The following is a 16,756-nucleotide window of genomic DNA, read 5'->3' on the forward strand; positions in this document are numbered from 1 at the left end:
TCTTTTCCAACCTAAACGATTCTATGAATACCGCAGTTCTATGAATTCTATGAAAAAACAATGCCTTGCATGAATTTACTGATATTACAGATGCAGGTCAAACGTTTAAAAAAAAAAAGTCTGATGCTTTTTGTGGCATGCAACCCTGAACAATGTTCCAGGAGATGTGTTCGAAGAGTTTGGTTTCAAGTTACTGCTAGCTTTTTCACAAATACTTAACTATCCCTCTGCAGGGATAGTTAAATATTCTTCAGAACTCCATCTCATTAACTAGGCTATCAAACCACGCCTGGAAGTTCAGCAGACATCGCTTGATCTTAGCTGTTGAGAGGGAGTGTTGCGTCCAGTCCAGCCAGCTCCACATTCCATACCATAGGCAATATGGAAGCAGCTAGGCTGGGCACGTCCAGTTCCAGTTATGCGATCTACTGCCTTGGCCAGACAAATGCAGTCTGTTAAACAACTTTTATTGTAACCATTTTTAGCAATGGATTCTGTATTTTGCAGGAATGTTCAACTTAAGGTATAGCTTCCAAGTTAAAGCTTTGGAAGTTTTTAGGTTGGTGCCCATGGAAACAGTATTCATCCTAAATTGTGTTTACAGGGTAGTGCAGTAAAAGGATACCTACTGCTCTCTATTGATCCCTTTGATCAGAAACTAATTTGTTGCCTCTGATCTAAGCCTTACCCAGTCCTACTTGGCTGAAGACCAATGACTCAAAAAGCTCAACTTCATCCTTCTCCTCCTCAACTGAAATCCACTACTATTCATAAAAGTTTCTTTCAGATAGAAAGTTTGGTGCACTTCTATGTCAGAATTATATCCTTCAGTCCCTGCTTCTCCACGTTATCTGAGATTCTTTCTGCCTTTTACAATGCATTCCCACCGTCCTACAGCCTATTGACTGGGGAAACTCTAACTGGAAGAGACAGGCATAAAGAGAAAAGGGAGCCACATACGTAATACTATGCACATTCCTTTTTAAGTGTAAATTATTCCCCCAATCCATAGAACTCATAGCTGGAGACAGAAGCTGGTAACGTCCTGAGGCACTAGAGGATACCTGCTGAGAATGTAGCTAAAGACACCCTTACCTCCGAGTACTAGGACAGCTATTTCACTAACTGAGCTGCCTGCTCACTGAACAAAAGGCTGTATCAGTAACATCAGATCACAATTTATTTACAAGCCAGAGTTTTAATTCTCAGTTGCGTACAACTCCTCAGATGGTGAGGAGGACTTCAGCTACACAACAGCAAGAAAGGCGCCACTATAATAATTATTTTTAAACTTCTTGGGGTTTTTTTGGTTGAACATTTCAAGCACATGATATTTAGAACTGTGGAATATTGCCATGGCTAGGGGTGTGCATATTTTCAGTTTTTTATAGAGTTTATATTATACAGAGTTAGTTTTAGAACTGGATATTATCAGAAATGCCTATGTAGGTACACACTAATAGCCTTGTAGGGTATGTGAACATCAGGAATACATAATTATTTTACAGATAGTGTCCATATGAAATATAGCTGGTTACAAAGAATGATTTTATGTGAATCTATTTGGGACCAGCTTAGTACAACAGAATACAGAAACAGAGAGTTATTGTTAGAAGTTGCAGTAATATTGTGTTTGCTCTCATTGCCAGGGAAACAAAAAGCTAAAAACAGATAACTTAAACAGATGTGAACTGAGACATGAAGTGATAAGTATGCTGCAAATACAGGACCAGCTTTTTCCTCTGTTCTCATACGGTTGATACCCTTTTTTGCTCCATCTCTCAAAAAAAGAGAAAGACCAATAGGAAGTAATTTGTAAAAATGTATATACAGAATGTTTAAGCAAGTTTTATTCAGCTGAAGTTTATTCTGGTGAGATTTAGGAAGTGGGCTGAGCATTGCTCCAGCCCATAAGACTCATCATACACTTACTTAGCCCAAAGACTCTTTTAGGCACCTCCTTACCTTGTGCACTCCCCTACAGCAGATCTCAAAGATCACACTGCTAGGTACCTAAATGCCCCCTATGCATCAATGCAACTAAAAAAATTAAAAAATAATAATAAAAAAAAAAGGTGTGCCAGTAAATGCTGCTCACATCCCCATCAACACTCACTTTCCTGAAAAGCTCTGTGATAATCAAATGTAGACAACATGGAGCTCAGCACTTGCACTTGTTGTTCTTCTGAGAGCATCGCTAATAAAGAAACTGCATTTTCAATGGATGCATTTCAGTCAGCTGATTCAGCGAAAGAGTCAATTAAATGGACTTTACATTTAGATTAGTGAGCAGTGTAGACCAACAGGAACAGATCTATAAAGCAAAACAGCTGGTGCTGAGAAACCAATGTCCACGCTACATGTGTTTCAGGGGGGTTTCTTATCACTAGTTCTGACGTGGTCCAGTGATCTGAAAGCCCATTAGTGGCTGAAGCACAGTAGGTATCCTCCTAAGGCCTATATTCAGTTTAGTTTCATCTGAAACGAGTCAGTCTGAGATCACCCAGTGGTGATGATCTGAGCACACTCTTGAATTGAACTAAAAGACATAGCTCCACCTTAAGATAGCACCAGGAGACCACCACACCTTGGATATGAGTGAATCTTCACAGGAGAAAAACATCAGCTGCAGAATTGCTATCATACTATGCCAGAAAGTCCACACATGGGGACTGTGTTCTTTTTGCGGGAGAAATATAGATAATAAAAGGGGAAAAAACAGAATGGAGCTTCTCCTGCAGTTAGGACAGTCAAAAAATATCTGTCATGTGGATTCTTACACATCTAATGAAGAAATAATCTAATGTGAGAGCACTCCTTCACCAGAATTATTATTAGGATCACTCACCTGTAGTGAGTGACCTGTAAAACTTCCAGGAATTTATCATTTGAGACTTATCTGTGTAGCTTGGATGACATAATCAAAAATGCAAAAAAAGGACAAACTGTCAAAGGGAAACTGTCAAAGTCTGTTTAGAAAAAAAACAGACTAGAAAGTATAGCCTGCAAAGCAATTTTTCCTGCTGTGCATTTTTGCCTTATACTTGATAGCATATAATCCTTCACCCAAAAGGGCAGATATGAAATCAAGTCCTTGCCACATGGATTACTTCCGATTCCTTGTTTAACAATTATTAAATACAAAGGTCAAATAATTCTGAGGGTGAGAAGCAGAAACCTGTGAACAGAGTAGCCTAATCTGCAGATAACAATCATGGTCCTTTCCGTCTTGTTCTTCCCATTGGTGAGCCTTGCATTTGGCGGTGTTATGGTCTAACATCCACAGAAGGAGAAAGCAACAACTATACATTAATTAAACTCAAGGATCACTCATTGCACAAGGGCACCCTGTTAGGATACACATCTGGCTAAGAGACCCGAATCCAAGCCTCCGTCTTCCTGAGGGAATGCTCGCACCACCAGAGCCTCCCTTTGCAGATACATTTTAAGGAGAGCAAAGGTGCAGTTTGCTGTTGCCAGCACAGCCAGTTTAAGAGGTTCCAGCATCAGCATCTTCCTGCCCCTCCCTCCCCCTTTGCCCAAGGATTACAGCACTCTCAGCTGTATGGATTCAGCTGTTTGCGTGGGCACACTTCAAACTCTTTCAGTGAAATAGTCTACTGTAAATGCAAAAACACCCTCTGTTGGGGTTTCTTTTTTTTTAGGGAGGCTGAGGGAAAGGCTGGAAGGGAAGAGTGCAGCCTGACTTTTTCCACCAGACTATTCCACAAAGCTATTTGTACAGCCATATTCTGAAACAGATGAAGAAATAAAAATCTTTGAGGGTGGGAGGGGTGTAGAGATGAAATGAGGGTAGTGGGGAGGAATGATGCAAGCAGCTGGGCTGGAACCTCAAACTGGCTCTGCTTCTGTAGGATTCATAATGGGGAACTACACATGAAGCCCACATTTACTTCAGCATCTTTAATCAGGACAGGGCTCCAGACACACACTCGCTAAAGGTCTGAAACACCCAAAATGCAGCCTCGAGCCAGACACTAAGGCTTCAAAGAGAGGCAGCAATTCGCATCGTTCTCAGCTTCCCGTGTCCTGCTCATTAGTTTCAACTGTCCCTACACACAGCTCGTGGGCCTCAGCTTGCGCTTTGGAGAAGCCCACCTACCTGCACCTACCCAGGAGGGAGCAGAGGTGCCCAGCCTCCGAGATCTGAATCACTGTGCTGTACCCAGGCACCTAATTTTTGGGTATAACAATTCTGAAGCTGGAGGTGTCCAAAAACAGATGGTCCCCTAAACTTGCCTACCACCACTATAAATGGATCCCCTCACTTACTTCATTTCATTTTGCTTGCACCCTGGCTACAGAGGATGAGAAAAGGGAGCAGCAAAAGCAAGCGAAAATGCTGTATCTGCTGCCCCATTCTTCCACTTTCCATCAGCTCTACTGAGGCCCGTCTCAGAGTCACTGTTTTTTGGGAAAGGTGCCACCCTGTGCAGCATTTCTCCTCCTGGTGGGAACAGCTTTGGGTGGATTAGAGAGATACTACCGGGCAAAGCATATATTTTTGATTAAATATTTCTAAGGAACATTCCCACCGCTTAGTAGAACTTGTTTACATCTCAGCATTTCAGCCCAAGTTCAACCTGTGCTCTTTTTAAGAGGATTTTGTTTGAATGAGATATGTAAGTCAGGAGTCTTGAGCTCCATTCCCTTTTCTACTCCGACTTTGATGTGTGCCTTTGGGCGACACATTTACCCTCTCTGTGTCAGCTTCCCCCATCTGCAAATTAGAGATTTTCATAATTATCTTAATAATCCGTTAAGCACATTGAGATTTCTGAATAAGCAATACAATGTATAAAGGTTAATATTGTTTTCAAAAGCCAAAGTAACCCTCCTTATGTCATTTCTGCAAAAATACTGCATCTGATGTTTGAAAAATGTATCTGCCAAGTAGATGTTACTGCAGTAAATGTTCAGCACATGTTTGCTTCTACTGACGCACACTATTAGAAAAATTGCTTGAGACAAATTGAGATATTATAGAACAACCCTATTATGAAGCTAGACCACAAAAAAGCTTTTTTTAATTTAAACTAGATCATCAATAGAATAGGGAAGAGATGGATGAGAATGGGAAAGTTGGTTGTAATTATTTCTCTGAAGATCTGGAACATTATCTGACAGGATTTTAATTCTTGAGTCTCTATCAAAAGACTGGCAGTACTCCAAGGTCTTCATTTTGATCCTTAAGGGTAGCAGGAGGATAACAGTTTGAGCAAAAGGCCTTTACTTGCTATTACTTGCTAGCCTTGTGCTATTCTGCCTTCAACTTCTAAAATACTCCAGTCAATTCAGATTTCACAAGAGAAACACAAATTTATGCCCAAAAAAGTAAACTACTCTATACAATTATCACAAATGTACTTCAAAAGGAGAAAGATATTAAGGTGCAAAGTACCTCAAATAGGTACAGCTTCAAACTCAGACAAGGTGGGTGGCTGAACATGTGAGAATCTTGATGAAACAAACTCTCCAGAGGAGAAGAACTATGGGTAAATAATTCCATTGCCAAAAACATTTCTTCAGAAGATTAAAAAAGGTTCAGGGATGCTCCCAAAGAACCAAAAAAACCTCCCCAAAAACACTCCCCACCCCCCACCCCCCCAAAAAAAAAGCAGACTTATAAGTTACTGCCAACTAATTCTATAACAGCAAAGTTAAGTGAGAAGGACATGGATCAAAATTAAAAGTTGACACCTGAGATGTTTTAGCCACAACTATTCATAGTCAAAAATGAAAATAAAACTCCAGAATAGTGGGGGTTTGAACTCCCCTACTTCAGGCAATATATTCTTTGACAGAGAAATCTTAGTTGTTGAATTCAAGTGAAAACTATTTAAATATTTCAGCAAGCAGTTTAAGTCACCCTACCTTGAATAAATGAGCATTAAAATGTTTTAATTCGCCAGCTGAGTTATACCAATGTAAGATATTACTGAATGTAACGTGCCTCTAAAGCAGCTATCAAATATTAAAAAAAGACACATACAAAAACCTGCAAATACACCCATTGGGGTAACTTCCAAAACTTTACTCTGCTTCAAACAAAACTACGCACCTTACGTTCCTCAAATAGACCTGGTGAGCCAGAAGAATGCTGCCAGGAAAGTCAGTTCAGGAGACATAATTCAGAAATACCTCTAAAAATTGTTGAATCTGTTAAATTAATTCCCCATTAGTGGGAAATTCGAGACTGCAAGAAGCTCAAGAAATTGCTGCTAGTATATAGGATAGTAAGTTCAAAGAAACACACTTAATTGACAAGGCACTTTTAACCAGGTTTATAAAGAATCCAGTTCCACCTGTGTCACCATCAAGAACAGCGCTGCACTGCTCCAAGAAAACACCCACTGAAAAGAAACTTTGATTCACTACAACAAAAGTTCTGATTTTTTCCTGTTGTGAACGATTCCTAAATACAAATGATGGAGTTTTCTTTTTCTTTTGGGCTCATGTTTTTCTTGTTCACTTCTCATCTCATTTACTGATGTGAGGACAAATGCAAAAGCCTGTCTTGCACCAGGCTATTAACACCATCATTCCAGAAAGGAAATTAATTTGTACAGTTCTTATCTTTTATCTTGAGTCAGGGCAATGGTATGGAACAGTTACTATGTAAGATGTAAAGCTGATGAAAAACTTCAACTGTGGTTTGTGATCTGTTCAAATTAATTTCCATTTCCAGGATTGTATCACGAGACTAGCAGCAGCCCGTGCTAGGATCCAGGGTGCTGGGTAATTCCAACCCTTTTTACAGGAGCAAACCCATAGAAACAATCAAAGGCAATGCTGTCAGGTCACCTGGAAACCTCCTGCATCCTCAGCACGGTCCTCCTTTTCCCAGGAAAGTGGTAGAGCTCATGAGGAATCACTGTCATCTACACCCAGTGCCCACCCTCTCTCCTCAGATGGTAAAAGCTTTGTGATCTTTGACCAAGGAAAGAGCCTGACAGAAAGCCTGCAAGGTCAAGCAGACTGAACATCTCGGCAAAAATTCTTCACTTCGTTAATTCCAAGGTACAAAGTCACAACTTTACTGGACAGAATTATTGACTAAGCATCTCTTGTGACACTGGTAAATTCCCTGGCAGTGTTCAACCCTTTACCTGTTCTCTCTTGACCAGTTTTTCTAAAAGCTATCAAATCCTCAATACATCCACATAAGCTCAAGTAAAGAAAATAGAGTGGAAAATTTCTGCTAACGCAGGCAACATATGGACCACTAGCAATATGGATCCATTAACAACAGCCTTACATGATGGGGGGGCGTGCATGGAAAAAAGGAAAAAGAAAAGAGGCCACTAGTATTCAGCTAACTTCCTTGTCAGAGTCAGAGGGGATCAGAATCTCGGCAGACAATACCTTGACGTAAAAATAAAGCGTTACACCCCAAAAACCTATTAGTGAATACATCTCAGTTTCTACATGCAACAAGATACTGCATCATTTTGTGCATCTGGTTATTTTGGCCAGCCTAATAATAATCCAATTAACTGTTCTGTGTTGTGTAAGATTTAAGCACCACCAAATTTCTGATCATACTGCTAGAGGTCATGCCTGCTTTGTTATCATAAAGGTATTTTCAGGGCAAAGTGCTACAAGAACAAAAAGTTATTCTTAGATAGAGTTATGAGAAGACCATTCTAGAAACTCTTAAACAATTTCTGACATCATGAATGCTGGCTGTCATGACAATCAGTCTGATAATTTTTGCCAGTTTCTCAGACAGAGGCTTTATTTTTTTGTTTTATTTTCAAATGCATCCTTCCACCAAAGTACAAGAAATGCGATTTATTTTTTATTAAAACAATTTATAGAATTACTTAAGGAATATTTAACAACACCAATTTTTATTTTCAGATCTATTTACCTGAATTTTCTGAATGCCAGTATTTTCTTGAAGAAATATACACTCCTGAAAAAGTTATACACTCCAAGCAGTACAGGTATATGCGGATTACAGACTGAATGTAGTCCTTGAATCTAATGCTATAGTTTTACCATTCAGTTTTTCCTTCAGCAAAAAAACATGAAGGGTAAAGTCTTAACCCCATTAGAAGTCAAGGCAAAGCTTCCATGGACTGTAATGAGACTGGGATTTCACCCAAGGTGTTAAACTGTGGTTTGGGAAAGTGAATAAAAATACATCCATTATTGTAACAAGTACTTACCTGCTAGCCAGACTGAGCAATTCATGTCTATCGGCTACTGCGGATTTCTTTTCCAGTTCCCACAACATCACATTGATCAGGTATGAATTCTTAATTACAATGGGCACTTCTTCAAACATGTTTTCATAAGCAATATTTGCTTTTTTCAGGCTGTAAAAAAGTTAAAAAAAATTTATTAATATAACCAGTAACTCTCTTGTTCTTTTTGTTGAATTGTTGCTCCAACAACAATTGGCAATTTTGTAAAAACTCCTGATTTTCAATAGTTCCACAAACAAGAGTTAAGTTTTGGTAAAAGAGCATTTGCATGGCAAAACCTCACGTTTACAAAGACTAGGAAAAGCTGCTCTAGGAAAAACTCTCAGAAGTCAAGCAGCCGCTTTGCTTGCTAATACATTACTTACATGAAAAAGCCTCCAGCAAAAGACTGTACTGACAGGATTAACTCTGCCCCTTCCAAAATATTTTACTGATTTCCCTGCCATCAGGGTTTCTTAAATAGAAGTGAACAGTTAGTTACCACATGACACTGAAATACGTTTAAAATCATAACTACTACAATGAAAAACAGTTTCCCCAATAGCTGAATAATTAAAACTTTTACTGACCAAAAATTAGATTGACAAAATAGTGTGTGTTTTGGAATAATTAAATTCCATGGTGGATATTAAAATATAAATTTCCAGTGTATGTTTTTTTACAATATACATATAAAAACTATTGTTATTGCTTTATTATAAAGTAGACAGTAATAGCTGTAATAAAATCTGGAAATAAAGACATGATCTGTAAGTTTCTAAGGAAATACATCCTTAACTTCTTTGTATGCATATTGGGTTTTGGAATAAAAACTTTTGCTTTTTGCCTCGCCACCCCCACCCCCCCTTTTTTTTTTTTTGACTAAGCACAGATTGTTTGTTCATCATGGAAATGTTATATTTAGACACCAAGCAATGAAAAGATTCCGATTTTCCTCAATGAAGAAAGTTTAACAAGTGCTCGTGTTTTTGCTGTTGAACACCAAGCTGTTTGAGGAAAAAGATGACAGCTAAGGCCTACATCTATTACAAGCGTCTAATCTTTTGAAACAGAGTAATTATCCTGCTTTACTCCAGAATACTGTGTCCACACGGGGGAGTTAATTTGGAATAAATACAGATGAACAGCTATTCCAGAATACCTGTTCAATTTTCCTTCTGGAAAAAAAAAGCTTAAAGACAGACCAGCTATTTCCCCTTCTCCACTTCTTTTTTTATATTTTTGACTCTGTTCCCAGATACAGCTATCTTCACCATGGTCCTTACAGGCAGCCCGCTGAGCATCTCCAAAATCAGTTCAAGTTCCACCACTTCAGCCCTTATTTAGATGCCCAAAGACAGACTTTCATGCCTTCTCAGCCCACTGTATCAGTGCACGTCTATCGCTACCCATATATATGCAGTTTCCCCAGCACACACTATTACATGAGATTTTAAAATACAATATTTCATCACCCCGTGTACCCTTCTGCCTCCCAAAGAATCCAGCAAAACCTATAAGAAAACAGTCTTTTAAGGTACTTACGCTTCTGGAGAGAAGTCTTTTTCTTTGCAAACTTCCATCAGTTTGGGAGTCAGCCTGTATGCCTTTAGTGACAAAGACCCTTGGGCAGTCTTAATGGGATCTATAATTAAAAATGGAGGAAATGTATTATTACTAACCCCAGATTGCCTTTTTTTTTTTAAATATCTGAATGACATAAATAGGAGGAAAATAAATAAGTAGTCCTACTAAAAAGAATTAAGACAACCAACACAGACAAGACACTACAGCAGAAGTAAATCTATTGTACTGAAATGTAAAATACATCCAACTATATCCAGTGAAGCTAATTAATAAACTTAACTTGGAGAAATGGGGGATCTAGACCCATTCTACTCACAACATGATTTCCCCATTAAAGGTCTAATTCATGTTTTCTTTTCTTTCATATGAACTATCCACAGAACTTATGTAAGTTCATTTAAATAAAGATTTTTCCCTCCAGTCATTATGCAGTAAATTAAAATATTCATTAAACTACATTTTATCAAAAAAAAAATTGTAATTCTAGAGTAGCAATAAGGTAATTCAGATCAAGCTGCCCTGCTGCTTTGTGCATAACAATTCAACTGGTATATAAAAAGATTAGTTTTGCCTTGACATACTCTACTGAATTTAGGGGGAAATTTTCTAAACAAACTGTTACATTCCTAGGACAAAGAAGCTTAACACTTGCAGCATGATAACGGCTGAAGCATGCCAACATGAGAATAAAAGCTCTGTTAACATTCATGTTGTCTGAAACTTAACACAGTAAAACTTTTAGCAATTGGTGATAAAATGAAAACCAAAATAGACTGAAACAAGTGGAAAATTCATCAAGGTCTGATGATGCAATGTTTCCAGCCAATATAAGTATACTTTAACAACTTGTTCTTTACTGTAATCCAATTGTTAACATACTGAAACAATTTTGGGGCAGCTCATAAGATTGATCGTATTCATTAGTATTTTTTCTGACAGATACTCAGGACGTTACATTTACTTCTCAGCTGGAAACTATATGCAAGTCTGCCAGATATGGCAAACTGTGAGTGTTTGGGGAGGGGGAGGCTATAAAGCTGTTAAATTGCCTATGGTTCTGATACAGCACAGAACATCTGGTCTGGAGAGCTTGAGGAAACACCATTAAATAGGCAGAAAAGAAAAAAATCTTTGTGCTAAGAAACAGTCCAGGTTTTGTATGCTTCTGTCAGAGGTATAAAAAAAAACTTGGCAATTCGTGCGATGATTGGTCAGTCACGTACGGAGCCAGACACGCTAGCAAGCGGGGTTTGTTAGACATCTGGTCGGGTTCCACCAGCCCCTTCGACGAGGGAGGGGAGATGAAGGAATAAAAATGAAGCAGCTACTCCAGCATTCCAAAACGTACACATCAGGGCTCTGATAGCAAGAAAAATAAACAGAAAGAAGGAAACCCTGTCTAGACTTAGCTGCTGCTGAGGCTGGCGTAGACACAGGGTTGGTATTTACTCGAAAAGGCCTGCCAGGCTACTCTTACAGGCAAAAGACAGAATACAAAAATAGTAGTAATAATATTAAGAGGGGAAAAGAATAATAAAGGAAACCTCATACTAACCGTAAATGAGAACTACAGACTCCTCAATTGCGTGCTGGTAACTGAACTGGGAGTCCAGGAGGGCACGAGTGACAAAAGAGCCATAGTACGTGGACTGGTACCAGCCAACGTGAAGATGATCAATGTTTACGTGGCGAAGGCTTCGCATCATTTCCATCTGGTATTGAACTAGAATAAATAAAAAGTATGTTTAAAAAGTAAACTTACACAATCTGTACTATTTCGAGAGAGCTTGATGCTAAATGAGTAAATTGTATTTGATTTTATTTTCATTTTTGCAACTGCGTAGAAGCTTCTTTATTCACTGCTGGACTGTCTTCATGAAAATCCAGAGCTTCCTCAGAGAATGACAGTAAGACTAGCCTGAGTAAGCAGACTTTTTTCAGCTGCAGTTAATTGCTAAAGTTATCAACAAACTGTTACATGTCATTTACAGTGTGTATTACCTTGCTCATTCATAAAAAAAAATTCTGATACTGGGTTTCATTAAGCAGTAACATTTTACCATTTAGTAACAAAGAAATATTGTGATTTAAGTTGTAACACTGTCTGGAATTAGGTAACTTTTGGAATCAAAAGGAGAATTATTTAATGAGTATATGAAATAGAAGATAAACTATTTATGTCTTTTTCACAATGTAAAACCACATTTTCCGTATTAGAGTTTGGGGGAGCAGCAGTTATAGGTGTCAGATAGTTTTGATTGCATTTATCTTCAATTTTTCAACACTCTTTATTTTTAGATGTATATAAATGCGTAAGTATGCATGTATGTATATATTATACATAATACACGCACATATTTATATAGAGTAAGTTTCCTTAGACAGTAGAGAACATTTTTTGTCAGGCTTTTTACACCAACAGCTGTAATGTTTCATTGTACCAACGCATAAATTCTGTTTCTACTAAATGCTTCATTCAAACAGATTGCCTTGATGGAACAGAATTCTGTTCAGGAATGTTTAACATAATCCTATCGAGCAGATCAACACACCTTATCACTTATCAGACCTTTTAAACAGACAGACAGTGTGCCTGCTGGTTACATTTAAGGAAACAGATTTCAGTGTAATTATCCGATGAACCAACACTCACAGCCACCTGATAGGAAATCAAATGCAACAACACTACACAACCCTTAAGTTTTGTCTGCAGCTGCAAAATTTACAAAGATAAAAAACAACTCCCTCCCATGCATTCATTTTTGTGAATTTTTTTCAAGGCTTCCCCTTGTGCAGATGAAAATACGATATTCATTATAAAAGAAAGCAACATAAATTAATCAGAGGACAGAATGTGCTACGTTTTCAGACCCCACTTCACATCCTTTCAAGCGAAAAAAAAAAAATCCAACCATATTCTTTAAAGATACGAGGAGACATTTTTCAAGACTGGACAAATATTTTTCCAACTTATCACCCTTACAGCACAAACTACATTCTGCAGTCTGCTGGCCCTTTTCATTAAAATGCCATATCTTACTGACTGTATTTTTAAAGTAATCTACGTACACTTATATAAACCCTTGCAGACTTTTTCCATCAGCATATGTTGATGTTTGCATTCTATTTCATAATATCTTAATAGAAATGACTTGCAATTTGTGTTTCACCCAGGACACCATGATAATACAGCACCCCGAAACTAATACAGCAAAACCATCCAGGCTACAGTCTGAAATCCCCTAACAACACTGCAAGCAAAAAAAAGGCCTGCACCATTTGGCTGTCTCTAAACCAAGGCAAATCTAAAGATGCCACTACACTCTTCAGTACAGACAGCCAGCAGAACTGATCAAACAGCTATTTTAAAGTCAGTATGAAAACGTTTCCCCTTGCCAGATCAAAATAAATTTTAACCAAAATAAATTACAATATTTTTATCAAAATAAAATTTAATCATTGCACAACTTCCAGAAAGAGCGGCCAGTTTCAAGCATGCTCCTTACACAGCAGCCCCGATGCTTTAGCAGGTAGCATCTCAACAAAGATTTCTCACAAAAGCAAAGTTAAGATCTAGCTTGACAAAGAAGCTCAGTCCTTAAACTTAAAGGTTTTGTTGGGTTTTTTTGGGAGGAAGATGTTAAGTTTCTAAATTTTACAATTAAAACATAAAGAACACAGACCTCCCCCAGAACAAACTAAAAGAATCCTGCTGTGACCACGATTTTGAATTGAAAAAAGCATACGATCCATTTATTAAATGTAGCTAGAATAAACTGTTTTGGTTAAAAGAAGCTTTTCAAAGTCATATCTATGTGGAAAGCAAGTAAAACTTGCTTTTGACATGACGTGCTACAACGTGCTAAAACATGAAATTATGGTTAGATCCTTTCTAGCCAAATGAAGTCATGAAAAGGAAAAACTAGAAAGGGATTTTCAAAAGCAGCTGAAAGAGATAAAACATTTTTTGAGAATGAAGTTAAATGTGGATTTTTCAATAGCTGAGCTAGACTGCTCCTTGCAGTGGCAATTCTCTTGTAATTGAGGACACTGTCAAAGCAGAGGTTGTCATGTAATGATGGGAAAAAGATGCTTATATAGAGATTCCTATGAAATCATGTGGTTGACCCATTCAGATAACTTCTCCCTTAAGAGGTGTAATGTTAAAGAGAGGGAATACCCTAAGAAAACATCCAGATCTTTTACTAACCTGAATAAAGGTATATCACACTCTTTTAAGAGTTCATCTGAGAGGTAACTAGTAACCAAGTCCCAGGACAACTTCTTTTCTTAAACATGGTATAACCAGCATGGTATAACCAAATACTGAAAGTAAGTGTAAGTGATATCGTCTAAAAGAAAAAGGACTCACTGAACACCATCCAGATTTCAAGTCAGCAATTCCTCCTCTCATGACTGTTAGCAGTTAGATGATAATGAAGGCAACAGCGGAAAAATCTCAAAGAACCAATAAAGCATCAATAGCTAACATCTCTGCCTTGGGAAAACAACTGCAAAAATTAAAACATGATGCAGTCCCCACCAGGGAGAAATGGAAACTCTTTTAACCAAACATATATATTTTATAACACGTATTAGTAGCTAGATAGCTCCAACAAGCTGCCAACTTGCACAAATGGGTAACAGCCGCCAAGTTGCTTTTGTTGATATTGTTACCACTGTTTGTTTACATCTTTTGCCCAATCTACAGAACATCATCTTTCTACCTAGAAGTTTAGCACAGACTGGACAAGAGCTCTCCCCCCCCCAGTCCTCAATCTGCTAGGACTTGGGATGGTCACGCACTTCTTCTAACAAGGAGTTCACTGCTTCAAGTCATAGTCCTTTCCAAGCTACGCTGCAAAGGTGCCACTGAAAAGTGCCACTAAGTCTGAAAGTGCCCAGAACTGAGGTGAGCAAGGAAAAGGGCAGGGGAACAGCCAGACCAGGGTGCTTCCCCCCTCTCCCCCACATTTGAACAGTGTACCTACATTTTTAAGCAAATTATTTGTTCAGGAGTGTCCTTATGATGAGGAAAGCCAACAGACATGCCTGCGCTTCTCAGCGTGCTTCCTGCATTGAGAATGCACAGCCTCTGCCTCCTGAGCCATCATGCATCTCCTAAGCACCTCTCTGGGGTGGATTTTTTTTTTTTTTTTAAACAGAAGAGTCCCTCTTTTGCTATTATTAAAAAAAACCTCCTTCCTCTAAAATGGCAATTTTTTTGTTAGTTTGGAAACAAAAGGAGGGGGGATTAATGCAGCTAGAAAGTGTTGTTACAATTTGTCTAAAGCAGAAAAAGTACAAAACTATACAGTATGGTGCTTGTGCTTGAATATGACTGACTTGTGAGGATTTATACTAACAAAATCCCTTGAATGAAAACAGTAAACCTTACAGTAGTTTGGTGGGTATTTTTTTCCCCCAAATTCAACTATGTTTTAACAAACTTCTTGTAAAAGATTAAAGAAAATACTAAAATAACATAAACACTTTTTCTTTTTCTAAAAAGTACTGGCAACATTAGAAACTTGATCTGGGCTTCAACATACAGGAGGTACATACCCTACCTTACCAATAAGAAAATAACATACCCAAAATTATATAATAAATCAGAGACAAGGCCAAGAACTTAACACTAATGTGATGACCCGTTCAACACTGGAACAACTCAGCCACGTTCTCTAAATACCTTAAAATATCCTCGGTCAATAACTTCACTATTTGAAAACCTAATTTAAGAATAGGTCAAATCAACTGAAGCACTGAAAAAAGGAAAAAAAGGCCCATGTGATGATTTTAAAATGCAAACAAATCTAAGACACCAGAGTTTACAAACTGGCAAATTCACATCCTTCTTGAAAGAACAGCTTATTTCTAAAACGCTTCCAAAACGAGTGTTCCTGTAGCAACCTGATGCATGATGCAAGTTTATTTATCACTAAAATTGTATTATTTTTATTTCTTTATGAACAATTCATTAAAATCCAGCTCTCAGGAGGTCACATATCAATGTACGTGTTGCCTAAATTTAGTCCTTAAATAGTTATCATTACCATCAGATGAGATGCATTTCAGCCTGGCCACATTCAGACTGCTGGTAAATATTATGACATGTGAAACCCTGATCAAAGATGGCCTGGAGGCAATACGTTTGACGGCACCTCAGATGCTCAAGGCCTTAATTTCCAAAACATATTTTAAGTTGATACGCCTTAAGAAATCTGGTTTTAAGAGCAGCAACCAACATGTCTCCTAAAAAGCCAAGCCCCACCACAGTGGAAGAGCTTCATACCCAGTACCGCGTGCTGTAGACTGGTTTTACGATGCTGCTCACCCAGCTCGCTGCAGCGTGCGCTGGACACAGGCAGCACTACCAAAGGAGGTAACAACCAACTCTATGCAACGAACCATTAACATCTGCATAGCCTTCAGTCTGGATTTCACAATTAGGTGTTTGTCTTGACTCACGTTTCACAAATTTGTCCTTAAACTATGAACTCAAACAGCAGAAGTTACACATGTCTTCATGAGGGCAGGTCACTGATTCAAGAACAAGGTAGACCTTTAGTACTCCCTCACCTACAACAGCCTCCTCAAAAAGACTCTCTGGAGTATCTGAGGACGAATATTGTTTCCCTGCAGAATCTTGGGCATGCAGAAGACAGATGAACTAAAACTTAGTGTTGTCACTAACTAAAATTTACTCAAGACTGGGCATACTTTCCAAGGGACACAAAGTCCACCAGAAGAAACAGCATCCAGCCTCTACACTAACGTTTCTCTGAATTTAACTGGCAACATGAACATGGCAAATTTCGGTTATTCTGGTCAAACTACATTGAAAAACAGCTAAAATATTCCTTTTATAGCACCACTACTACGTGGATAGTATTTTTAAGGCAATAATTTGGCTCTTTTGAAGTGCTACCATGTGGTAGCATGCGTACTGAACA

The 16,756-nt window shown here is 38.3% G+C and overlaps 1 protein-coding gene across 1 annotated transcript; it reads right to left on the reverse strand.

Moving 5' to 3' along the window:
* Positions 1 to 7,888: 7,888 nt before the first annotated feature.
* On the reverse strand, positions 7,889 to 11,519 carry LOC104076569 (eukaryotic translation initiation factor 3 subunit H {ECO:0000255|HAMAP-Rule:MF_03007}). Its single transcript, XM_009577484.1, has 3 exons — positions 11,356 to 11,519; positions 9,759 to 9,858; positions 7,889 to 8,345 (listed from the first exon to the last, which is right to left on the reverse strand). Exons 1-3 carry the CDS (start codon positions 11,510 to 11,512, stop codon positions 8,192 to 8,194), a joined length of 411 nt encoding a protein of 136 aa, XP_009575779.1. The 5' UTR covers positions 11,513 to 11,519; the 3' UTR covers positions 7,889 to 8,191.
* Between the last annotated feature and the right edge of the window lie 5,237 nt (positions 11,520 to 16,756).

This window comes from Fulmarus glacialis, unplaced genomic scaffold, assembly GCF_000690835.1.
Source record: "Fulmarus glacialis isolate BGI_N327 unplaced genomic scaffold, ASM69083v1 scaffold14485, whole genome shotgun sequence".
Taxonomy (NCBI): Eukaryota; Metazoa; Chordata; class Aves; order Procellariiformes; family Procellariidae; genus Fulmarus; species Fulmarus glacialis.

What these genes read in the sequence shown, in the direction of transcription:
- LOC104076569 (XM_009577484.1), bottom strand. Translation starts at nt 11,512, where the DNA reads ATGGAAATGATGCGAAGCCTTCGCCACGTAAACATTGATCATCTTCAC. An exon ending in GTCTGTAGTTCTCATTTACG is followed by an intron (nt 9,859 to 11,355) that starts GTTAGTATGAGG and finishes TTTTAATTATAG; the next exon opens with ATCCCATTAAGACTGCCCAA. An exon ending in AAAGACTTCTCTCCAGAAGC is followed by an intron (nt 8,346 to 9,758) that starts GTAAGTACCTTA and finishes ACTTTTTTACAG; the next exon opens with CCTGAAAAAAGCAAATATTG.